Here is a 22,943-nt window from a genome sequence, read left to right as displayed (position 1 = left end):
GTGACAATAGTTGTATGATTATGAAACTAATGCCTTACGCTTGCCACCCATTCTCGACTACGATAAAAAGCTTCAGGAAATCAATTATCATTATTACTATAAGAAAAACAAAACGATGCATTATTTCAAAAGACAGAACAAACGTAACTACGGGAGAACGGGAGAAGCCTGATCTTCCAACATTGAATATGTGAACGTTGTTCGAAGAGTAATTCATACTTTTTGTACCCTTGCCACCTTATACAGCTGTTGGTGTGAGAAAAGTCTTGAAAGAATTCCGACGCCATCCAAAAGAGATGGGCCAACATCTCAAACGCGTCATGGAGACAGCCAACGAACTGCAAACAGAAGACCAAAAGAGGGCGTCTATTCGCGCCAACAGTGCCAGAGCTGTTGACGAAAGAGGCAAGTACATCGTTTGTTGGAGCATTCCACGACTAAGGGCTGGGACAGTACACTTGGAATTCATTGTCAGGTTATGGGAAATAAAAGGACGTTCACTAGTTATCCCTTCTTTATAATGAGCCTTCACTCCCAACTATCCGTCGAATTAAGCATTAAAAGTGTCACCTTTTGGACAAACTGTAGTTTGAATGACCGGATTTATCATAAGCAACTTACAAAATTTACATGTACACAATCAGTTAGAAGTGCAGCCAAAGAATAGAATGAACGTATTGACATTCAATAATGACTCTGGGGTATTTACTCTGATGCGTTGTGAATTCCTGCTTGCTGTAAATGTGTCTTCTTTATACCTCCAGTGCTCAGTTGCATGATTAATGTTTGAAAAAAAAAGCCTCGATCCCTTATGTATTTTAGCAAAACAGTTACACATTCATATTCGTGTTAAAGCAGATACGATTTATTGCAAATATTTCGCATGCTGGGTATTTCCCCGTCTCCTGAGCGATTGAGTTGTAAGGAGACACAGAGTGCGTAATAAATCAATAAACAATCACGTACAGTGCGTAATCTTCAAGCATGAAGCTGCATTTAACGGAAGAAAAGGAGAAGTGCATTTTGACGTTTACAAGAGTTATATGCACGGTTGATATTGACACATCCGGCCACGTTCTCAAGACAATCGTGTCGCTGATTGTCTCCCCGCAGAAACCACGATAAACTACATGAACCATTACCGGCTGGTTGAGAAGACTAAGCTGGAACCTATGGCGCGTGCTTTCGTGGTTGAGGACCGAGAGAGGGCGTGTGTCTTGACACTGCAGGTAAGGATGTTGATATACGTTTGTATCCAGAGAAGAGAAGAGACGTTGAATGCAATGACTTAAACATTACTAATACTCTTCCTATACCTTAACACCAATAGTCGATCTGTTATCTTTGTTGTTGCTGTCTTAGTAATGGGACGAAGACGACGACAGGGCTTATATAACAACATCAATCTAGTGATAATAATTATGATGATGATGATGATGATGATAATGGCAAGAGTAACGGTAATTGACCAGATAGTTACCAAAATCGCTATCAGCATCACAATAAACAGCGGCAGTGACAATAGCAGAAGGTGACGATGGTGAAAATTATTGCCATTTCCTTCTTATTTCATTTGCAACTCATTTCTGCTCTATTTTTCCTCCCCCAGCTGTATTCACCGTGATTGTTTTCTATTTTATATTGTCAAGTTCAAATTCAAGTTCAAGTTCAACTTTATTTTCATTTCCATTAAATAAACAGGAGAAATTATATTCAATGCATAAACAAAACAAATTTGTAGTAATTTCGATGAACGTACATCAACAAGATACATGTGATGATGAGTAACGACATAATTGCATTTATAAGGTATATACATATATACATATGCATATTACACGGATGGGAATGGAAATGGAGGGTCCCACTAAAAAGCCAAGCTTGTACGATATGGGACCCTCAGAAATACATAAAAAGCAAATAATGGCTTCATGAAACTACAAACAGATATATGAAACAAAATCAAAGAAACCAATGTCAACTGACATGAAATGAAATAACAGGAAAGAACAAAAAAAGAGAAAAGGGAAACAAACGGTCCCCATAACGGTCTTCTTGGTGTTCTCTCCTTCTCTTCTCTCATTCTTTTCTCTTTGTTTTTTTTTTTGTGTAACTGATGGTGTTGTTGTTGTTTTATAGAAAGAAAGAAGAGAGAGAAAAAATGGGGCCCTATACAAATAATTTGCCCCAGACAGCACTTAACATAAAACAAATATTATAAATCTTAGAGAGATATAAACAAGATTATTAAACATGTATATGTATATATACCAAGTCTCCACGAGGGAGCTCATATCGTCTCCACGAGAGAGCTCATATTGTCTCCACAAAGGAGCTCATTAAGTCTCCACGAGGGAGCTCATAGGATATTGATGAAAAACTCATATTCTTCAAGCAAACTCAAACTGATGGTGTTAGACCTTTTTTTTTTTTTTTTCTGGGGACCTACCCCACAAGCATCTGCTTCTACGTTGGTTCCCCCGCACATGATATTGATCATCCAATAATGAATGTAACGTACTCAAGACTGATTTAAATTCATTTGTGCCATGTACTATTATTACAGTCTTTATTATACTGAATCTGAAAAATATGTATTTCTTTTCATTGTCATGGATTTATGCTACAAATACAACACTGTGTAATTTGTGTGGGAAACTAATAAATGAAATGTATTGAAATGAAATGAAAGTTCAAAATGGCTTGGAAAATGGAAGTTCCGCTACTCAAGTATTAGTTAATGCTCATCTCTGGCCACTTGCCATTGTTACTGCAAATAAACTATACCTGATATTTTATTTTCCTCATCGTGTTCATCCTTTCTTCCCAGTAATAAAAAGACATTATGATATCCCTTTTTATCTTGAATGATCAAAAATCACAAAATACTCGCGTGTTTAATCGCTGTAATGGCTATAATTTTTTTAACTAAATAATTATGTCATAATAGCACGGCTAGTAATAGTATGTCTATACTCATTATGATTAGAACACAGGGGACAGACAGTCGTATAATACATTAGGTGGCTAGTTGACAACTTGCAAAGACTCATACAGAGACCCCCCAAAAAAGAAAAAAAGATACAACACTTGAGTATGAGTAATTAAAGAGAGAGAGAGAGGGAGAGAGAGCAGAGAAGAGAGGGAGTTCATTTTCCTCAAGTAAACTTGGTAGTAAAGATCTAAAAGTCAAATGAAATTTTAGATTACCCTAATCAACGAGCTTATGTGATGAAACTGAGGAGGAATAATAATAATGATAAAAAAGAATAGATAGACAACGGTTGGGTCAAGGCTCACGTTTTGTCTAATGAATATTCCATTCCATGAAATAAGAAGAGTGAAGTTAATATTGTGCCCTTTCTATCGATTGAATCGTTTTTGTCTTTCCTCTCAAGACAGATGTGGGCGTGTGGTGGTCAATTTTGAAGATGGTTGGTCAATCTTTCCTCTTTTTTTTTTTTTTTATTTACAGGCAATGCGAGATGCCCTGAATGGAGTTCCAAGCTTGAGTAAACTGCAAACAAAACAACTCGAATACGTTTTGAAGGTGAGATAGCAGCTATCATTAAAAAGTAATCCAAGCGAAAGAAGTTGCGTGTGTCCTTCTGCATTGATTTTTGCTTGTTTGGAGTTTCTGTGAATAGATTTTAAAATGAGGAGAAAACAGCATAATAGGGCAAGTACGGTCGCTCTGAGTATCAAATAATGTGATGAAATGAATTAACAAAGTAAATCACAATCTTTTGTTGTGACATAACAGAGTTGATGATCAAATTAGATTGACAGTTTTTCCATCTGTCAGTCTCTGTTGTCAACATGTCACAGTGGTATGACATCTATACATTATTTATAGAGAATATCAGCGGTGATACTAGTAATTCTGTTACACATTTTGTCGTAAATATATCCGTGGATGAGCGTGCAATACATCAGAGTTTGAACGCCGGTTTCCTGATTGGACATCGAACGTAAACTTATCGTGAATCGTGCTACGAAGTGCTCTGTTATTGAGAGTTCGTTTCTGAAATCCTTCCAGAAATTATCGTTGAGATTGGACATGCCCTGCACAAATTGTATACCTGTCGACATAACTGTTGCCCGTGCTAGCATAAAAGTTGAAGATTTATCAATGTATAATTTCTGACACACGAAACAAATTGAATTTTCCCCTGATAAATCGTACATATTATACAAGTGTTATGACTGTCATAATTTTAACTTCGTATTAACAAGTGTTCAGTTTTTAGGATGTATGTTGTGTATATAAATGTACACCTGCCTTTATTAGCAATTTGGCTCAAGTCTGCTGCAATCGTAATTATATTACGCGAGATATATATTAGTATACCGCACTAATGTCTACTCCAAATCTCTGCACAACTAAATTACAGTGAGGGCGTGATCACAACAGCATTTGGCAAAATTATCAATAATATTATGTCATTTTGCACATACTTTGCGGTTTCTGTGGATTGAGCATTCTCTTGCAGTTAGTCTTATTCAACATTTCACATGTTCTTTTGGCATTCGCTTCTAGATTCACATGCTACAAACTTCCTTTTTAAAAGAAAGTAGCGATGATTATCAAACTTTGAGTAACCATGAAAAAAAAAACAAAAAAATCTGGTCTGTTCTTTCATTCACTGCCAGCTAATATTTAATACTTTTCCCCCTGTCACATATTATACCTGCTCAAGACACTTTAATGGAAAAAAGAAATCCAGAAATAGATAAATTTTCCTTTTCATGGCTGGCAAATGGCAGGATCGTGTTTTCAGGTCACCTGTACATCAACCTAATTAACTCTTTTGCGTTCCGGTTTCAAGAAATTTCAGGCACGCAACAGCAATATGTAATTGTCATTACTGGCGTCGTGCCCTCTTTACTGCAGAATATTTGTCAATCAGTCGTAGTTCGACTTGATTTTTTTTTTTTTTTTTTTTAGTCCCATAATAACGGGGAAGATAGAAAAATGGAGATTGACATTGAGATGTGCTTGGCTTGTAAACGTCACCGTTTCATCAGTTTGTTTATTTCGGGTTGTTTTTTTTTAAATCTAGGCTATGATTTACAATACCTCAATGGGCACTTTATTTTGATTTGATATTACTGTTGAAATGCAACACAGCCTGTAATTGTTCTTATCATTCGTGGATACTCAATGACCAAGCATGCTTTGATTGTGACTATAGTCTTACTGCAGAATAACAAACCTGAGTTCTTTGTTCTGACAATAATAATCTATGATTCCAATTAATGAAATTCTTGCGTCGAGTTGTTTTTATTGAAACTGAATGACATATTGCCCCAAATCGACGTAAGTAAGCACGGAATTAATAAGTGTTTAAGTAGTAGTCATGATAAAAAGAACAAAAAGACACATGGGCATAATGCATATGCCCATACTTGGACTGGATTCGAACCATTGACTTCCTGATCAATGTTATAAAGTTATAATTACATGCATAATAATAATAAGAAAATAAAAATAAATAATAATAATAATAATACAATTATTATTAGTATTATTAGCAGCAGCATCCTTATCATCATTATCATTATCGTTATCGTTATCATTATCATCATCATTTCAACCAAGGTTCTTGACGTGGATGATCATTCTCGGATTACCTTCAAGATGTTTGCAGTCATTGGCGCCATATGCGAAAGAGTGACAGCCATGGAGTGAGTGTTGAAGTCAATATTATTGCCCTGTGCTCCAACTTGGGTCCTAACTCCATATTCTCTAACACCCGCTTGTTTGTCGAAATCAGAGTACCCTGGTTTACCAAATGCATTCCATTTTATGGATATTTTTCTTTTACTCTGTGAGGAAATAGAGTGACGAAGAAATCCAACCACCGCTCTTTATGAATTAAGCTATATACCTGGTATCCAGTTGTCATCTGTAATATATATAGTTGTCAGCAGGTCGGGAAGAGCCTCCGGCAAGCTTTCCCGTTGTCGGGAACGGCTTATGTTAGAAGGTGCGCATGAGATTTGAATATTTCACTCTGCCGGTCAGTGGTCGCATTTAAACGCGTTCCAATTACGACGACTGGGATTATTGATTTGACCCTTCGGTATTATATACGCCATCTTCTTGGTAAATTACGCGATCAACCTTTTTATAGTTGGTAGTGTGAAAAGGATTCCTCCTCGGTCTAGTAGACAGCGATTTGATCTGACCGTGTCTACAATTCATACTTTGCCTGTTTTATAGCAGAGTAAAAGTAAATCATTGGCGTGTGGAAAGGGAAAATTTTTAAAGAAGAAAGGGCTAGCCCTCCAAGCATCCCCCCCCCAAAAAAAAAAAAAATGCTGCGATAATAAAATGAGAATAATGATTTAGATATGTTTATTCGATGACATACGATTACAAGAGGCAATTGCTGACTATAGGAGACCACGATGGTAAACAGCAAGTGAAGGAAAAATGAACAAAATGTTTAGTGTAAGACCTAGTTGATTATTCTTTTGCGTATAGGCGTCTATTCCTTTCTACTTCTCATATGGAATATTGAGGCTCTTTATATGAATTGACTTTCCATGTAAGAGGTTGCATCATAAATGAAATAATCGTTTATTCAACATAGTCTTTCAAAATCGTGTTTAATTGATCTTTATGACATTATGATGATAATAACTATTGTACTTATCGTCATTTTCCCTGTGTGGTCAGTGCGCTTGGCCAGGAGTTGCTGGACCATAGCGACCTGCTGGACATTCAGCGCAAAATGGACCTGTACAGCGTAAGTTCACGATTGCAGTGTGATACCGCTGCACGAATGTACGGGATAACTTTAGTAAATAGATGGATATTAAACGATCAAAATGATCATACCTTTTCCCGAAACTCAGATGTAAGCTCGGTTTTAATTGATGAAATTTTAACGTGTCATACATGTTTCCACGAAAAGACGAATTTGGTCGCAAACCATTCGTGTACATGAGATATCAAGATGATATCAGCACCTCACAACTTTCCTATTGGCTGCTGCACAAAGATGATGTCTATTGAAAATCATTAATTTGTTTGTTTTTGTTTGTTTCTTTCTTGTTGTTGTTGTTGTTTTGGGTTTTCCCCTCTTTTTTATGTTGATGACATTATCGCCTTGTCTTTACTGCATACTTATGACAGATATCACGGTTTCGTGCACACATTTGACATTTTAAAGCCCTCATAACTTTCATCTCACCGTATGTCCGGTTTTAGTGAAACTTCTACCATGCACCCTGTACCGTTTGAAATGTACTTTGTTTTTATTTCTCGAAGTCTCCTATAAACACGTATTAAAGCATATTTTCACTGAAGAGAAATTGATTCGAGGAAGCCAGCAGTCATGATATTTGCGGTCGCCTTATTCAATCACTTCCTCCTCTCTCAAGCATGGAATATCATACGTCATTTTAGAATAATGTTATGTATGGGCACTTGGACCCAGCTGCCTTCCGGTAAATTCAAACCTTTAGCGTGACATGCACAAATAATGAATCATGACAAATAATGTTCTGATGCATCATTATACTATTTTTATGGATTTGGGGAGATGGGCTATTCAATGCAGCCACCTGTTTGGGGGTCATACGCTCCTATTCATGTGGCATAAACAATTTACGAGGGGAATTCGTTGGAAAATGAAGGTTAGAAATATTCGGAACATCGATTTTGTGTATCCTACCACCCCCTCCCCCCTCCCACACACACTCACACTCACACACACACGCGACCTTCCCTCATAGGCAACACGCGATAATCCCCACTCACCCATAACCCACGCCCTCGCACTCTCGAAAGAACCACTTTTTTTTTTCCGAGTTAAGATATCGTTTTTTGTCTAGAGGAGTGCTGCTATCATTGTGAGACTGTCAATGACTTCAGGAGAAACTAAACATGCTCATTCGGACTACCTTTCTTTGAGGATGAACATGTTGCAGCTGTAGGAACTTATGTAATACACTGTCAGATTGTGTATTTTGTTATGAACATTATTGTGAGCGCCTTGAACACCTGTGAGTGGATAGTTATAAATGTCTATATTATTATTATTATTATTATTATTATTATTATCATCATCATTATTATCATTATTATCATTATTGTCATTATCAGTCTTATGAAGAGTTAAAGTTGATTTTAAAGTTGATTTCAACTGCAAGTCTATGGCAGCCTGTGTGGTAAGGAAATTTAAAATCGATTTTATCTTTTGATAAAACGGGGCCCAGGTGACGGCTCTGCTACAGATCTAAATATAATAGCGTCCTCTCTTGCCGATGCCGCATATTATTTCCTTCACATAATTCAGATGATAATTGTTTCAGAAGAGAATCATATGATCAATGTGATGATGTTGCGTCCAGACGTGAAACAATGTTTTTATGCCTTCCTTTCTTTGCACATCTTAGCCAAAATTTCAATGCTATGACACGTTTAAGCTATATGTGCCATCGCGACATATAATAAACAAACTTATGTGGAGGGTCCTTAAACTGCTTCTTTTTTGTGTGTGTTGTTGTTGTTGTTGCTGTTTCCCCTCTTCTTCCTTTATTCTTCTTCTTCTCTGTCACTCCTGGCCTCATGGATCTCTTGCCCCCACACCTCTGAGAAGATCTAGAAAACCTCTTTTGTATGGGGCCGGCTAATTCTTCGCTGAGCTGCGAGGGGCCTTAGATAAATTTAGCCCTGGGTAATGATAAATGGAATTCACGCATTATCATTAATGATTCAATCCCTTGGCTATCCTGAAGGCTGCACTCCGTTTAAAATCGCACCCTCGTCTTTTTTTTTTCTTTCTTGGTTGTAAACCGATAAAATGCTGAGCATATGCTGTCTAGAGCTTTGGAAATGGGGGGGGGGGGCAGTGTAGGAATCGCTCGAGAAAGTGGCGCCATGGAGTAATAATAAATGTAGTTCTTCTCCTTATTTGTGTTTTTGATTTCTTAACTTGTTTGTGTTGTTGTTCTCGCAGTCGATGTTCTACTGCAGCGGCACCAACGGTGACCGAAATGACAACTTCATCAACAAAGAGTCTTTGCGAATCGAGCTGAAGGCAGGTGGCCTCAACCGAACTCAAGAGGACTACGTCATCGAGAAGATGAATGCAGACGAGCACAACAAGGTGGTTACCATGGATACCGGGTGAAGGAGATTGATATGATGTCTCGGACTTTTGAAAAAAAAAACAAAACAGAAAAAAAACAACTAGGTTGCCTGATGATGAAATGATAACAAAGCTAGTCGATGTTGACGATTAATCGGCACACTTTAGGCTGTGTCCCCAAAATTGAAGAACAATATTTGGGTTGTATTTCTTATTTTTTCTTTTTCAATATTTCAAGTGCATTTTTTTAATGAAGGGGACTAAAAGCGCCACAGAAAAATGCTGAATCGAATCATTTACTCATTATCGTCCCCAAGAAACATTCTACGATGTGATATCCTGTGCATTATCATTGATCGTCGGATTCTTCTCCCCTGCTCAGATATCCTTCTTAGACTACATGGCGTACATTCCGCTCTTTCTGTCGATGCACGACAACATCATTGACAACCCACTGGACTTCGCAGAGAAGTATAACAAGCCATCTACAGAGATACAACGAGACATGAATCCTATCGGTAATTAAAAAAAAAATGAGATAGGACCTTTTCCTTACCGTGCTGTCTATTGTCCACCCCCTAAAATTTTGCTTCTTGTTGCCTAACTTCGGCCACCCTGGGTCACGTGAACACTTTCTACTCACTAAAGTCTGGAATTAAAGAGCTGAATTTTGCATTATTATACATGTACTTTCCACTAGATTAAATGGTCCATGTTTTTCATCTTTTAGCCTGTCTGTTTCGTCTATCTGTATCTATTTATCTATCTATAAAAATATACATCCATCGATCTATATCTATAGTACATTATGTAAGTGATATACCCAAGGGTGTCTATCTGAATGTACGTAGGTAAGTGGCTACATGTTGGGATTTATGTATGCGTGCATCTATGTATGTGTGTATGTATTTATTAATGCAGGGTTCAACATTAGCGGTCGTCCAGTGGCCTGGAGCCAGTAAAGATTTTGAAAAAAAAAAAAAAGGTTATTTTCCGTGGCCCGATCGGGCAACTAAGACTCAAAATGGGTTGCTACGTGTGCTTTAATTTCGGGCCGCCAAATATTTTTCCCCCGCCACCAAAATTTCAGATTTAAAGATTTTAAAGAAAAGATTTAACGAAAAAAAAGTAGAGCCTGTATGCACGTACACTTGAATGTGTACTTGTACATGTATGTGTGGGTATCCTATTATTTTATCGATATGGTCGGTCTGCCCCTGAGTTCCTGAGTGTATCCAACGTCATTAACATACCTTGTGTAAAGCATCTTACAAGTTAATTGCAACACGGAGAGCTTCTTTTTCCACTTTGCCTCCTTTCAGTGAACAAATGGAGAGAGACATTAATTTTCTCTTCGAATATCAAAGGCAAGTTCCTAGAATTGCCGAAAGGAGTTTTCCTCCGAAGGTCGTTGACAGGGCCTCAGTACGTGACCAATTATGGCGCTTTCAAACATATTAGTCTTCATTCATAAAAAAGAAAGAAGCGTAATAGGGCATTCGCTCTCTCACCGCAAATTCTATCACAAATTTCGCTTTTCCTCAGCACGCGATGCAAACCACGGGGGCTGCCCCACATGGTAACATTCTGTGCAGGCTGATTAACTAAATGAAATTTCAGGACGCGTATTGCTTAACAAATACGCTACACTTATTAAAGCGTCACATCTGCTCGACCGAAATACCGACCCTTTTGTATCGAGTGGAGCAAAATTTCCCCGGGGGTTACATTCTCCACACAGATGAGAGCTACAGGCATGGGCGTAAATCCCGGGGGGGATGGGGGGGGATATATCCCCCCCTGAAATGGAGGAGGGGGGGATGGCCTGTACAATCATCCCCCCCTGAATTTTGAGGGGAAAAAATGGAGGAAGCAGAAATGTGATTGTATCAATTTTGGCATATTGCATGACGTTTGTACGCCGGCCTTTAGACAGGTAACAGAGCTGAACAGTATTCTATCTTGTAGGAAAATGTATAATTTTCTCAAGCGCTCGCTCGCTTCGCTCGCTCGCGAAGAAAGTAACATCGACATACACTGTAAGGTATGGCTCAGGCGTTGACAACGTCAAATAGTATAGGTCTACATGTAAACATGCTATGACGCGAGTAACTGGGGACCATCTGCAAAATATGTACGAAAACATACAAACAAACAATAACAACAACTTTATCGCCATAATTGAATCCCCTCCATTTCCTGAATCATTCCTGAGAAAAGACAGTGACTGATGACTCAGTCAGGATACATCTATGGCCATACCAAGGGAAGATCAGGGACGTCGAATCTATGGGGGGCAAAGGGGCATTTACCCCGCCCCAAAGGAAGTGTTTAGACAGACAAATCATTTATCCCCCAAGCAATTCCCGAGATGAGGACAAATCTCGAACTTTCTTAATGGAAAATTGTCCAAATATCGCCAGAACTATACACCAGATCGTTGTATTGCAATCATGAACATGCAAAAGGTCCGCTACAGTGGCGTAACTACGGGGGGGGGGGGGGGGGGGGCATGGGGGGGGGGGCACGTGCCCCCCCCCCCAATCCGCTGGTTAAAAAAAAAAAAGAAAAAAAGAAGAAAGAAAGAAAAAAAACCTACCAAAATGATAATTCAAGGGTTAGTAAACTGCTTTTGAAATCGACATGAAAGAATGATCAAGAAAAAAGATATTTTTCTAAGATTTCTTTTAACCACAATAATTAAAGAGGTATTATAGTGAAACATTGTTCAAAAAGCCCGGAGACGACAAAATATTGTGATTCAGTGTGATTCCTGGTTGGCATTTTGAATACAAGCAGGATGTGCGCAGTGTACTCAGAACATCGGAATGGCAAAAAGAGTCGCTGCAATGTTGCGCAATGTGATGTTTGATATAGGTTGTACACATTTGCTATCAAAGCTTGATCATTGATTTTGCAGTGTTGCTTTACATACTAGTTAACATTAAAATGCCTTGCATTGCCAATAATAAGACTTGACCTTGGCTATTTCCTAACTTTTCCATTTATATGAAACACACACACTCACAAACACAAACAAATTAGGGGATGCTCTATATAAAGTGCAGATTTTGGACATCCTTCTCCCGCTTGGTCACTTCGACGCCCCCTCGCTGGTCATACCTCCCCCAATCATGAACATAAACCGACACCCTTGACTACCAGTGGCGGACCCAGGGGGCGCACCGGGCGCCCCCTCCCTCCAAAGCGAAAAAATATATATGTAGCTACAAACGACAGTTTTTGGACTGTAAAATGTCAAAATTTTCAAGCTCGCTCGCTTCGCTCGCTCGCCCGCATTTAATCGTTATGCAATTCTCCTGATGCTGCTGTCAGTAATTGCCAGCAGTTGCGCCCGGTGCGTCCCCTCCCCTTAATTTCCAAAGTGAAAAAATATAGCTACAAACGGCAGTTTGGGGACTGTAAAATGTCAAAATTGTCAAGCTCGTTCGCTCGCATTTAATCGTTATGCAATTCTCCTGATGTTGCTGTAAGTAATTGCCAGCATTTGCGCCCGTTGCGCCCCCTCCCCTTAATTTCCAAAGCGAAAAAAATATAGCTACAAACGGCAGTTTTGGAACTGTAAAATGTCAAAATTTTCAAGCTCGTTCGCTCGCATTTAATCGTTATGCAATTCTCCTGATGTTGCTGTAAGTAATTGCCAGCAGTTGTGTCCGGTGCGCCCAGGCCCTCTCCTTAATTTCCAAAGCGAAAAAATATAGCTAAAAACGGCAGTTTTGGGACTGTAAAATGTCAAATTTTTCAAGCTCGCTCGCTTCGCTCGCTCGCATTTAATCGTTATGCAATTCTCCTGATGTTGCTGTCAGTAATTGCCAGCAGTTGCGCCCGGTACGACCCCTCTCCTTAATTTCCAAAGCGAAAAAATATAGCTACAAACGGCAGTTTTGGAACTGTAAAATGTCAAAATTTTCAAGCTCGCTCGCTTCGCTCGCTCGCATTTAATCGCTATGCAATTCTCCTGATGTTGCTGTCAGTAATTGCCAGCAGTTGCGCCCGATGCGCCCCTCCCCTTAATTTCCAAAGCAAAAAAATACAGCCACAAGCGACAGTTTTTGGGACTGGAAAATGTCAAAATTTTCAAGCTCATTCGCTTCGCTCGCTCGCATTTAATCATTATGCCATTCTCCTGATGTTGCTGCCAGTAATTGCCAGCAGTTTTCGCCCGGTGCGCCCCCCCCCCCCCCTTAATTTCCAAAGCGAAAAAATACTAGTACAGCCACAAAGGACATGTGGGACTGTAAAATATCGAAATTTTCAAGCTCACTCGCTTCGCTCGCTCGCATTTAATCGTTATGCCATTCTGATGTTGCTGCCCGATTGCCGGCAGTTGCGCCCGGTGTGCCCCCATAATTTCCAAAGCGAAAAAATACAGCCACAAACGGCAGTCTTTGGACTGTAACATGTCAAAATTTTCAAGCTCGCTCGCCCCGCTCGCTCGCATTTAACTGCTATGCCATTCTCCTCATGTTGCTGCCAATAATTGCCGGCAATTGCGCCTGATGCGGCCCCCCTTAATTTCCAAAGCGAAAAAGTATAGCTACAAACGGCAGTTTCTAGACTGTAAAATGTTAAAATTTTCATGCTCGCTCGCTCCTCTCTCTCGCATTTAATCGCTATGCCATTCTCCTGATGTTGCTGCCAGTGATTGACAGCAGTTGCGCCTGGTGTGCCCCCCTTAATTTCCAAAGCGAAGAATATAGCTACAAACGGCAGTTTTTGGACTGAAAAATGTCAAAATTTTCAACGCAAAGAGATTTCACCGTAGGATGGGGAAACCCCCCTACCATACCCTCCCCCCTCGCTTGATTCGTTCCCTCACATAACCGCTCCTCCTAAGATCAAATCCTGTCTACGCCGATGATAGGCCCCTTTATTTAGTAGGCCTTGACAGTGATGTCGCGCAGCAAGAGCTGAAATACCACGATTTTGTCATTCATTAATATATTGTGAATATTTCATTTTCTTATTGTTTTTTTTAAAGAAAAGAAAACAAAATTTTCACCACAAGTGAGCACCAGATCGCTGAATTTCAGGTCTGAAAATGCAAAATCTTCCTCGTGTGGGAGAGGGATACCCCCCCCCCCCCATACACACCCTTCCCCCGTTCGGTCGTTCCGCTCCCTCTCACAGATATTTCCACCAAAAAAAAAAAAAAAAAAAAATGTTTTCATACTTTTAAGGTCTGATTTTCCGCCGAAAGTCGTCTGACAAGCAAAAGAAAAAAAAAAAGCAACAAGAACAAAAAGTCTTTATGTTGTTGCTGCCACTTTTCTCCCACTTTATATTTCATGCAAAAGAGTGGGGCATCCGATCCCTGTAAAGTGTGTGTGTGTGTGGGGGGGGGGGGGGGAGAGGGGGGCACAAAGCTTCTCCCCCCCCCCCCCTCCAACCCCACCCCCACCCCCCCCCCCCAAAAAAAAAAGGCTGCGCCGGTCCGGTTATGGGCTTGTAATCGTGGTGATGGTGACCATCCCCCCCACTCCTCAGTATGGATTTACGCCGTTGGCTACAGGGGCGTAGAATGCGTAGCCATTTCTGTAGACATGGCGACTCAATACGATTTCACTTCACCTCACCCCGATACTGAATCCATTAGTTGCCGACTGGCAAGCTTAAAGCCAAAAAAACGTGATTTTAGAAAACTGTTCAGGCTGACTATATTGAAAGGTGTATGACCAGCCAGACAGGCGAAATGTCAGAAGTTTCATCGAAACTGCATGAACATTAGAGACTAGAGGTTTTAGAATTTCACATGTTTTCTACGCTAATATCGGTCGCAATCACATATCATTTGATATGTAAATTTTATGAGCTGATAATGTCCTTTCCTCATAAATCTATAAATTTGTTATACAAACGGTTCGAATTTTAATTTGCGAAGTAACAACATATTCATCTCATCTACATGTAATGATAACCATTATCAATAGTTTCCTGAAAACATGTACAACTGCAATATCATCTGACTTCTTTCTTCCGTTTAAGTCCAACTTTTGTAAATGAAACTTTTTAAAATCTCTATTATAGTTTTCTCACTTCGATTCGATTCGATTCAAAGTTTATTTCATTTTCCGACAAAACATAAGTTACACTTCTTTTGACAACAGAGAATAAGGTAAACAGAACATTATGTATTGAAAAGAATGTACAACAATTGAGGACCTTATAGTAATTATACATTGTTGTAAAAAAGAAACAGAAGTGATCGAAATGAAGTACATGTATAACTTTGCTTAAAGTGCGAAAAATGGAGAGACCCACTAAAAAGACAGAGCTTGTAGAATGTGGGCCCCTCTGGGCCCCTTTACTCTTTCATCGGAGTCAACTTGAAAGTTGATCGCCATTCCACTTTAACACTTCGTCGCCAATTACTTGACTTTATTCCCCCTCAATTACTGAATCCAGCAATTTCTCAAAATTTGGCCCGTTAACTCGTTTGCCTGTGTCACCCTAATCAATAGGTTTACCGCTGAAGCGGACGTACCACGCGCTCCATCAGAACCTGATGTGTGCAAGACGCAACAACTCCGGCACCAGTAGGAATAACGCTATCAAACAGACGGCGAAGGAGTTATCGAGTACCAAGTAAGTTATCGTCAGTATATAGTTTCAGCTGGTGTGCTGGGAGTATTTTGGAATGAAAGCTCAAAAAGAAGGAAACGGACGCAGCAAATCAACAAGTTTTCGCAAGACTGATCACCAATATCTGCAACCGATTCGTGCATGCATAGCGCTATTAAATAATTTGTAGCGCATCACCGAATCATACTCGTTGCCTTATATGATTCCCTTAAGGGGTGGCGCGGGACTCAAGCTTATATAGAGCGCAACTTATGTTGTGTAGACATGTTGACGTGACACAAAATTTGATGTTTCTGATTTTTCTTCTTTTGACCGACTGTTTTCCATGTAACTAGATATCATGCACAAAAAGAGACACGGCGACAATGCACGCTTCAAGGATTGCTCTCATTCGTCCATAAACCAGTCTCCGATGGCGATATTAAATCGTTATCCTTTTAGTTCTTTCCAGCTGAAAATTTCATTCCATACGAATTCAGACGCACGATCGAAATACATGCACTCTCCTCAGACGATTAACGACGTTCGTTCCGCGCCGTCTCGATCGATACGTTAAAACTGAGGAGATGTGGCAACATTGTGGACATGTTCGAACATAAAGATTGCAACTTATTTAATGTTTTATTTATTCGGGGAGGTAGCCGATTTGGCGAGTTACAACTTAAATGAATGATGAGTCTTTCCATGATAAGTCAGTCTCCCCTTTTCTCTTCCTTGCTTCTTTTTTTTTTTATATCTTCCTTCCTTTATTTCTAATTCTGCATTTCTGCATTTCTTTCTTTCTTCATTATAATCCTTCTGTTCTTCTGATTCATTAATTTATATCTTATTTTTACCTGTCTCTTTTCGCTTTTTCTTCATTTATTTCTCTATGTTGCATTCTCTGGGTTGTGATTATCTCACTTTTTGTTGTCTTCCTTCTCTTCAAGGCTGCCAAACATCATGAATCGAATGACAGGATTGAAGATTCACCAGGCTGCACCGGGGAACGCTACAAAGAGACCGAAACCCTGAGAGAGAGAGACAAGAATGATTAGGCCACTCGAATGTACATTGTCATCATTTTCACATCACTCCAAGTCGCGGCGAACCGTCGAGGGATGGTAATTTACATCGATTTCATGGTGGCTTTTCTTTAAAAGATCAAAGTGCCGTAACTATGTAAAGCCAATAAAGAAAACTGTCAGGTTCACAAAATTGTCGTCTATTCATCAAGCGTTCCCACGCACTAGCCCACCACCGAGATTTTTAGTTGGAATTTGACTTAGGTGTAAATTGGCATGATGCGGACAACTAATTCAACTGTCGTAGTACATTTCCATGCTAAGTGGTCATTTTGCGTGAACCGCTCTCTCTGTCGCCGACCCCTTCTGATCCATCTGCAACCCCCGATAATGTAACATGGGTCATTTTCATCATGTTCATAATATAGGACAGTTTATGTCCTACATAAGCTCTTCTCAATAGGTTTTTAATGCAACGAAGCGCTGTAACGCATATGATTTTCATGGGAAAAAAGGCGAAAAGCATTCATTCCTGGTGAAGAGAGCCATGTTGTCGTTTTGATTTATTACAGAGGAACTGCATTAGATTGTAGTGACCTGTATCATGGAAATGGGGATGAACAGATTTTAGCGTAGTTTCATTTCTAGATATTCTGAACAAAACTGGCGGGAAATACGGTTGGTTGGACAATTGTATTAATATTTTTAAGTCACTCTGATACTTTGATATCGTTATTAATTTTGTCACAAAATTTAATGGCAAAGGCGTTTGAATGAAGCTCGCGTGAATTACGATGGATGGGACTATCATACCAATACTCCAAAGTCCTTTTTGTCATTTTTGTGACAAAATGTGTCTATCTTGAATTGGTTTAGAGCCGTAACATTTGAAAAGCCGCCAGTGCACACAACATCCACGTACATACAACTAGCGTTAATGCTCACTAATTGATTGATTGATCGATCGAGTTTTTTGTGACACTTTCATGAAAACACTTAACAAAATCAAACAGCATTATTACAAGTAATAAGACCTATATAAAAGCATGGGAATTACATTGATGGGGGCACACACCATGTTTGTCGCCGATTTGAGATCGGTTGTTACGTTAAATGTTACTTTTTTGTGCATGTATGTGTTTTCTTGATTTTTAAATGCGTGCGAATCAATGAATGAAAGTCCTCTCGACAATCAATACTGCATTTTCTTTCTGTGAACTCTTAAAGACTGTGTACGTTTGTTTAACAAGGCATTATGATAAACATTAACGTTAAAACAAAACATATCATGGCTTTATAGATACGATCTGAATTTGGTTGTCAAGTCGTTGACAATAGGGAGCTGTAGATTTTCGCGACGCGGACGTTCAGAGGAAAAAGAAAAATGTTCTGCGCATAGCAAATTGCTCATCAAAGTCGATCTCGCGTCGTCTGAGTTTTCACAGTCGGTTCTGGGCCATTCTTGCGTCCGCTCAAATTCACGACGCACATAGCTACTTGATGCACTGATCTTATGGGGCGCCATTCATTTTTACCTTTTGTAGGTTGCGTCTTCTCGTAATGTAACGCTGCTTTGCAACACGACGCAGGGAGAGAGGAGAACGACCAACGCTATCGTTGTCTCAACGTTCGCGTCGCAAATCTAAAGCTCCCTAATATTTTACACGATTGGATGATTTCATTAGCCTGAGAAGGAGAAAACAAATGCTAGAGGATGATATTTAGAATGATTTTGTATTGTCGTCGTGCTGTTTGTGCAAATGACGTGTGCTGATGGCATCTTGTGATCTTGTGAGCAGTGTGTGCAGAAAACAAATTTATTGTCCGTAGTATAATGTACTGAAATCAAATTTTTGTTTGTTTTGCTTTGACACCTAGTGTCAATTTGTGTGATGTAGAATAAGTGGGGAATAATGGCACAAGTATCAGTGTTTTCCTGTCTGTGGTGTGGACGATTGCTTTTAAAGCGGACCAACTATAATTGCAAGCCTGTTCTAAATATTTTGTGAAGATTCATTGGAGAATTTAGATGATCATGTAATGGTTTTATGGCAGATAAATTGCCTTTCGTTTGTGCAATGCCCGTAGAAGAAAAGTAATTCGGCGAAATAAATCTTTAATTATTTATTGGAAACCTTGACATTTAATGCATGACAATTCTCTATTCTACGCAATGAGATCATAATATATTTCTTTCAATACAATGTATCAGCAAAAACTTCGTTACCATTCCATGTATGTTTATGTAGCTCTAAAGTGTACACCTTTTATATATTTCTCAATGCTGTAGTCACTTTACAAACATTCAAATTACTTTCGAATTGGAAAGGTATTATTACAATTCACTGTAGCAGGTATTTCTATATGATAAGTGATAATGGATGAACAAAAAAAAGGATCTACAACCATCATTAATTATTATGATCCTATACATACTGAGAAACACTGTACAGCTACAGCCTAAGTGCGGATGGTGGTACGTGGCCCAACCAATGTACACCGATGTCCTTTACTTGAAATTCTCAGGACAGCCGTTCTATACACAAATAATAAAAGGGGGTACTTTGTCTTGTATTGTCTTGTAGAATCGTGGATTTGGTTTCTTTGAGAACCCAACCATATAAAACACATATTCCTATGGGCTACTTACATTACAGTTCCTTGAATTCCATGAGCAGCATCGGCCATCGTTTGGTTCGGTACACTTCTTTCCAGCATTGCCTGGTACAGGTTGTCAGGAACAATCTTTGTTGATATTTAAGGTGGTGTGAAGAATGTCACTTTATCTGTCTAGGCCCTATTTCACAAGTGTTAGATAATTGTGATGTACATTTTTGATGCAGTTATATTCAAAGACACACTAAAAGACTCACACACACACACACACACACACACACACAAATACAAACAAATAAAATAAAACGTTAGAAATGTGCATAATATGAAAATAACGCCGAAAGTCAGCTGAACGCAACTGAATTTTTAGAACTGTAACGGGGAAAAGCTGTAGAGGAAATTATGTAGGATAAGTACATGATTATTTTCACTACTTTGACAGTGTGAAATCATAACTTATTATCCCGCTCAGAATTAAAAGTAGTTTAAAATCCAGTATGTATGAGCAATTCCGCGTTTTCCGTTTGCCAACTTGCTGATTTGATGTAAGAATTGCAGATCAATGCCAATGATTAAAAAAAACAACAATAAAATGAAACGTAACCAGCCTGTTTGTATCGAAGTCTGATTTAAGATGTGAGGAATTCTCTTATTTTTCTCTTTTCTTTCCCTGTTCATTCTATCCTCTTTTTGTTCATTCTTCTTTCTCTTTTTAGGTGTATCTTTTAGATGTGCGAAGCAAACTAAAACCAGCGTTTTGACGATCTTGCTGTGGCGCTAAGTGTTTTATTATTGCCGTGTCCTGTGTTGACCTGTGCCAATGACCGGTCACAAGTTCATAGGTAAACGACTAAGATATTTGTCAGGTTTAATAAAATTAAGATTAGAGTAAATAGGAAGTTATGATAACAATTTCTTGATGACGGCTAAAGAGTTCACACTGTGTGCTCACATAATTTTACGTTTAAACGCTGGTGTGTATGATGGTTTTCACGCGCTCGGTACTACAAGATCATTATTTTCGTTCGTTTAAAAACTAGTGACTTTCAACAACAACAACAAAAAATTCTCCGTACACTCAGTTTATCTATCACGTGTTCACGCGGAAAGCCCGCCCGCAATGAATGTTTTATACTTTGTTGCTTAGATTTGATATGGAGTTTGACTGGAAGTGTTCGAGTCAGCAATAAACGTCTGTATCTTGCCCAATGATGTTTGTCAATAATGATTGTCTCATTGTGGTGTCCTTTTGGTTTCTGGTATCAGACCTTAACTACAGTATATAATAAATGCAGAATTTTATCGACATATATCTTACACGATGAAAATCGCTAAAATATGAAGACTATAAGTTGACAGGTGACACCTTGATGATAACTGTTTTGTTCTTGTTGTTGTTGTTGTTTTGTTTTTGTTTTGTTTTTGCATGCAAGTTAGCCATCTACGGACGCGGCTTCTTACACGTGCTGTTATGACGAACCCTGACGAAGAGTATATGACGGGGGTATAATTCCAAATTTTGATGAACATTCATCTGTGCAGCAACACACCAAACAAAATATAGCTAGAAAACCCGCTAGAAATAACCTGATTCAACCACTAAACATGCTAAACTTGCTTACACTTTGTTACATGGTTATTTGTCTCGACACCAATCATAATTAGAACGGTGGATATACTTGTGGCATCTTCATTGTCAACTTTATCTCTACCAGTATGATCACCATCACCATCATCATCGTCATCATCATCGTCATCGTCATCGTAATCGTTATCGTCATCTTCATCACCATGACCACCACCACCAGGAATATCATCAGACCCATAGTAACCACATACTGTCGTGACATCGTCATTTCCCCCATGATTCCCCATCTCATCCTCACCACCTTCATCAATCATCATAATACACTACCACCACCGTCTTATAAACTTTAATGCCCAGTCGTCATATTGTTACGGGACGATGCATTCCAGTTGTCAGGATATCATGCACGCCAGTGCTAAATTCTCTGTCTCCTCCCAACCCCCCCCCCCCCCAGCAATAAATTAGATAACACATTGAGATGACTGGTCCACACTATTGAAATAAGCATACACACATTACCACGGCACATGGAAGTAATTATGAACACTCAATATATTCGTCGGGACACTCGCATTAGATGTCATTCCTGCGAGTCCTATGCCCATGTGGTCGATACCCCTTATTTCTGCCTTTCCCGCTCATTTTGTTTTGCTGTCGTCAGGTCGTTGTGTCCGTCATTAAATTTTGTGCATTGCCAGTTTACTGTTCTGGTCGTTCGGCGAAAACATTGTAACAGTAGTTATGAGAATGATCATAATGATACTTCTACTACTACTACTACTACTAATGATGATGATAATGTGATGATGATGATGATGATGATGATGATGATGATTACGATGGTATTGTAAATAATAATAATGATAATAATAACAATAATAATAATGGTAATAATAATGATAATAATAATAATAATAGTAATAATTACTATAAAAACACATAGTTATTATTATTATTATTATTATTATTATTATTATTATTATTATTATTATTATTATTATTATTATTATTATTATCATTATTATAAGATACTACTGCTGCTTCTGATAGATATAATGATAGTTGTATTAGTAAAATTATGAAAATAGAAATATTAATGAGAACTATACAACATTAACTGTATTATACGAAATGTCAACAGTGGGTCTTGCTATATTATATTATCTGGTCGACGCTCTCCATACTTGGAGGTAACCCATCTGCATCGGTGGAAACAGAGAATCAAGACGTAATACTGAGACGAATTTATGTTCAATCAAGGATGTCAATTGTGATATCAGAATATCAGACAAAGAAAGTGACAAGTGAAGATAACCTCATAAAAACACGAAAAACAAAGTTCTATTTGCATTATAGAATGACAACCAGTATAACATAGAGTCGTTCACTTCTCATAGCATATACTATTTTATTTTCGTTGTTCGTGCGTAGCGTGTGTGCAAAGTGTACAAAAGACAAGGACACACAGAACTCTGTACATCTTTCTCCACAATTTTAACACTTCCAGACAAACAGACATACATGGATTTCACCCTGGTATCACGCTGGTACACAAGGAACATACATTTGTTTTGGTAGATGATAGACTCTGATCGTATGTACAGCACTTCAGATATCCGTCGAATAGAAATGTCAAATAAAGCAAAAAATCAAATGCAGCTTTGGTAAGCTGCTTTGCAAATGGGTAAGGCGAGGATTCAGTTATCGTATAGTATAGCACTAAACAGTTTACATGATTTACAAACATTAATTGATTTTACAACATTATATATACAATTGTAATGTACATTCACACAGATGAGCGCCGTTTTAAGGAATTACGCATGTAACATAACAGTAGAGATTCAGTACTGGTCTTCAGCGCTCTTGTAGTTTGAAATCTGGTTCTTTTTTTTTATTCAGTATTTCTCAAATAACTATACATCAACATAACAGATATAATGCATCTGCACACTCTTCCGAGAACGGATACCAAGGGACACAATGGTCAATGAATGATATTAAAGGACCAAAAGAAACAAGAAATAC

The 22,943-nt window shown here is 38.7% G+C and overlaps 1 protein-coding gene across 1 annotated transcript; it reads left to right on the top strand.

The window, feature by feature from the left end:
• Nucleotides 1-1,117: 1,117 nt before the first annotated feature.
• Nucleotides 1,118-16,721, top strand: LOC140244661 (uncharacterized). Its single transcript, XM_072324283.1, has 8 exons — nt 1,118-1,229; nt 3,476-3,550; nt 5,603-5,688; nt 6,686-6,755; nt 8,973-9,122; nt 9,487-9,622; nt 15,587-15,710; nt 16,637-16,721. Exons 1-8 carry the CDS (start codon nt 1,131-1,133, stop codon nt 16,719-16,721), a joined length of 825 nt encoding a protein of 274 aa, XP_072180384.1. The 5' UTR covers nt 1,118-1,130.
• Nucleotides 16,722-22,943: the final 6,222 nt, after the last annotated feature.

This window comes from Diadema setosum, chromosome 2 (assembly GCF_964275005.1).
Source record: "Diadema setosum chromosome 2, eeDiaSeto1, whole genome shotgun sequence".
Taxonomy (NCBI): domain Eukaryota; kingdom Metazoa; phylum Echinodermata; class Echinoidea; order Diadematoida; family Diadematidae; genus Diadema; species Diadema setosum.
Note: the sequence above shows the minus strand (reverse complement) of the source record. Positions and strands in the feature narration are given on the sequence as shown.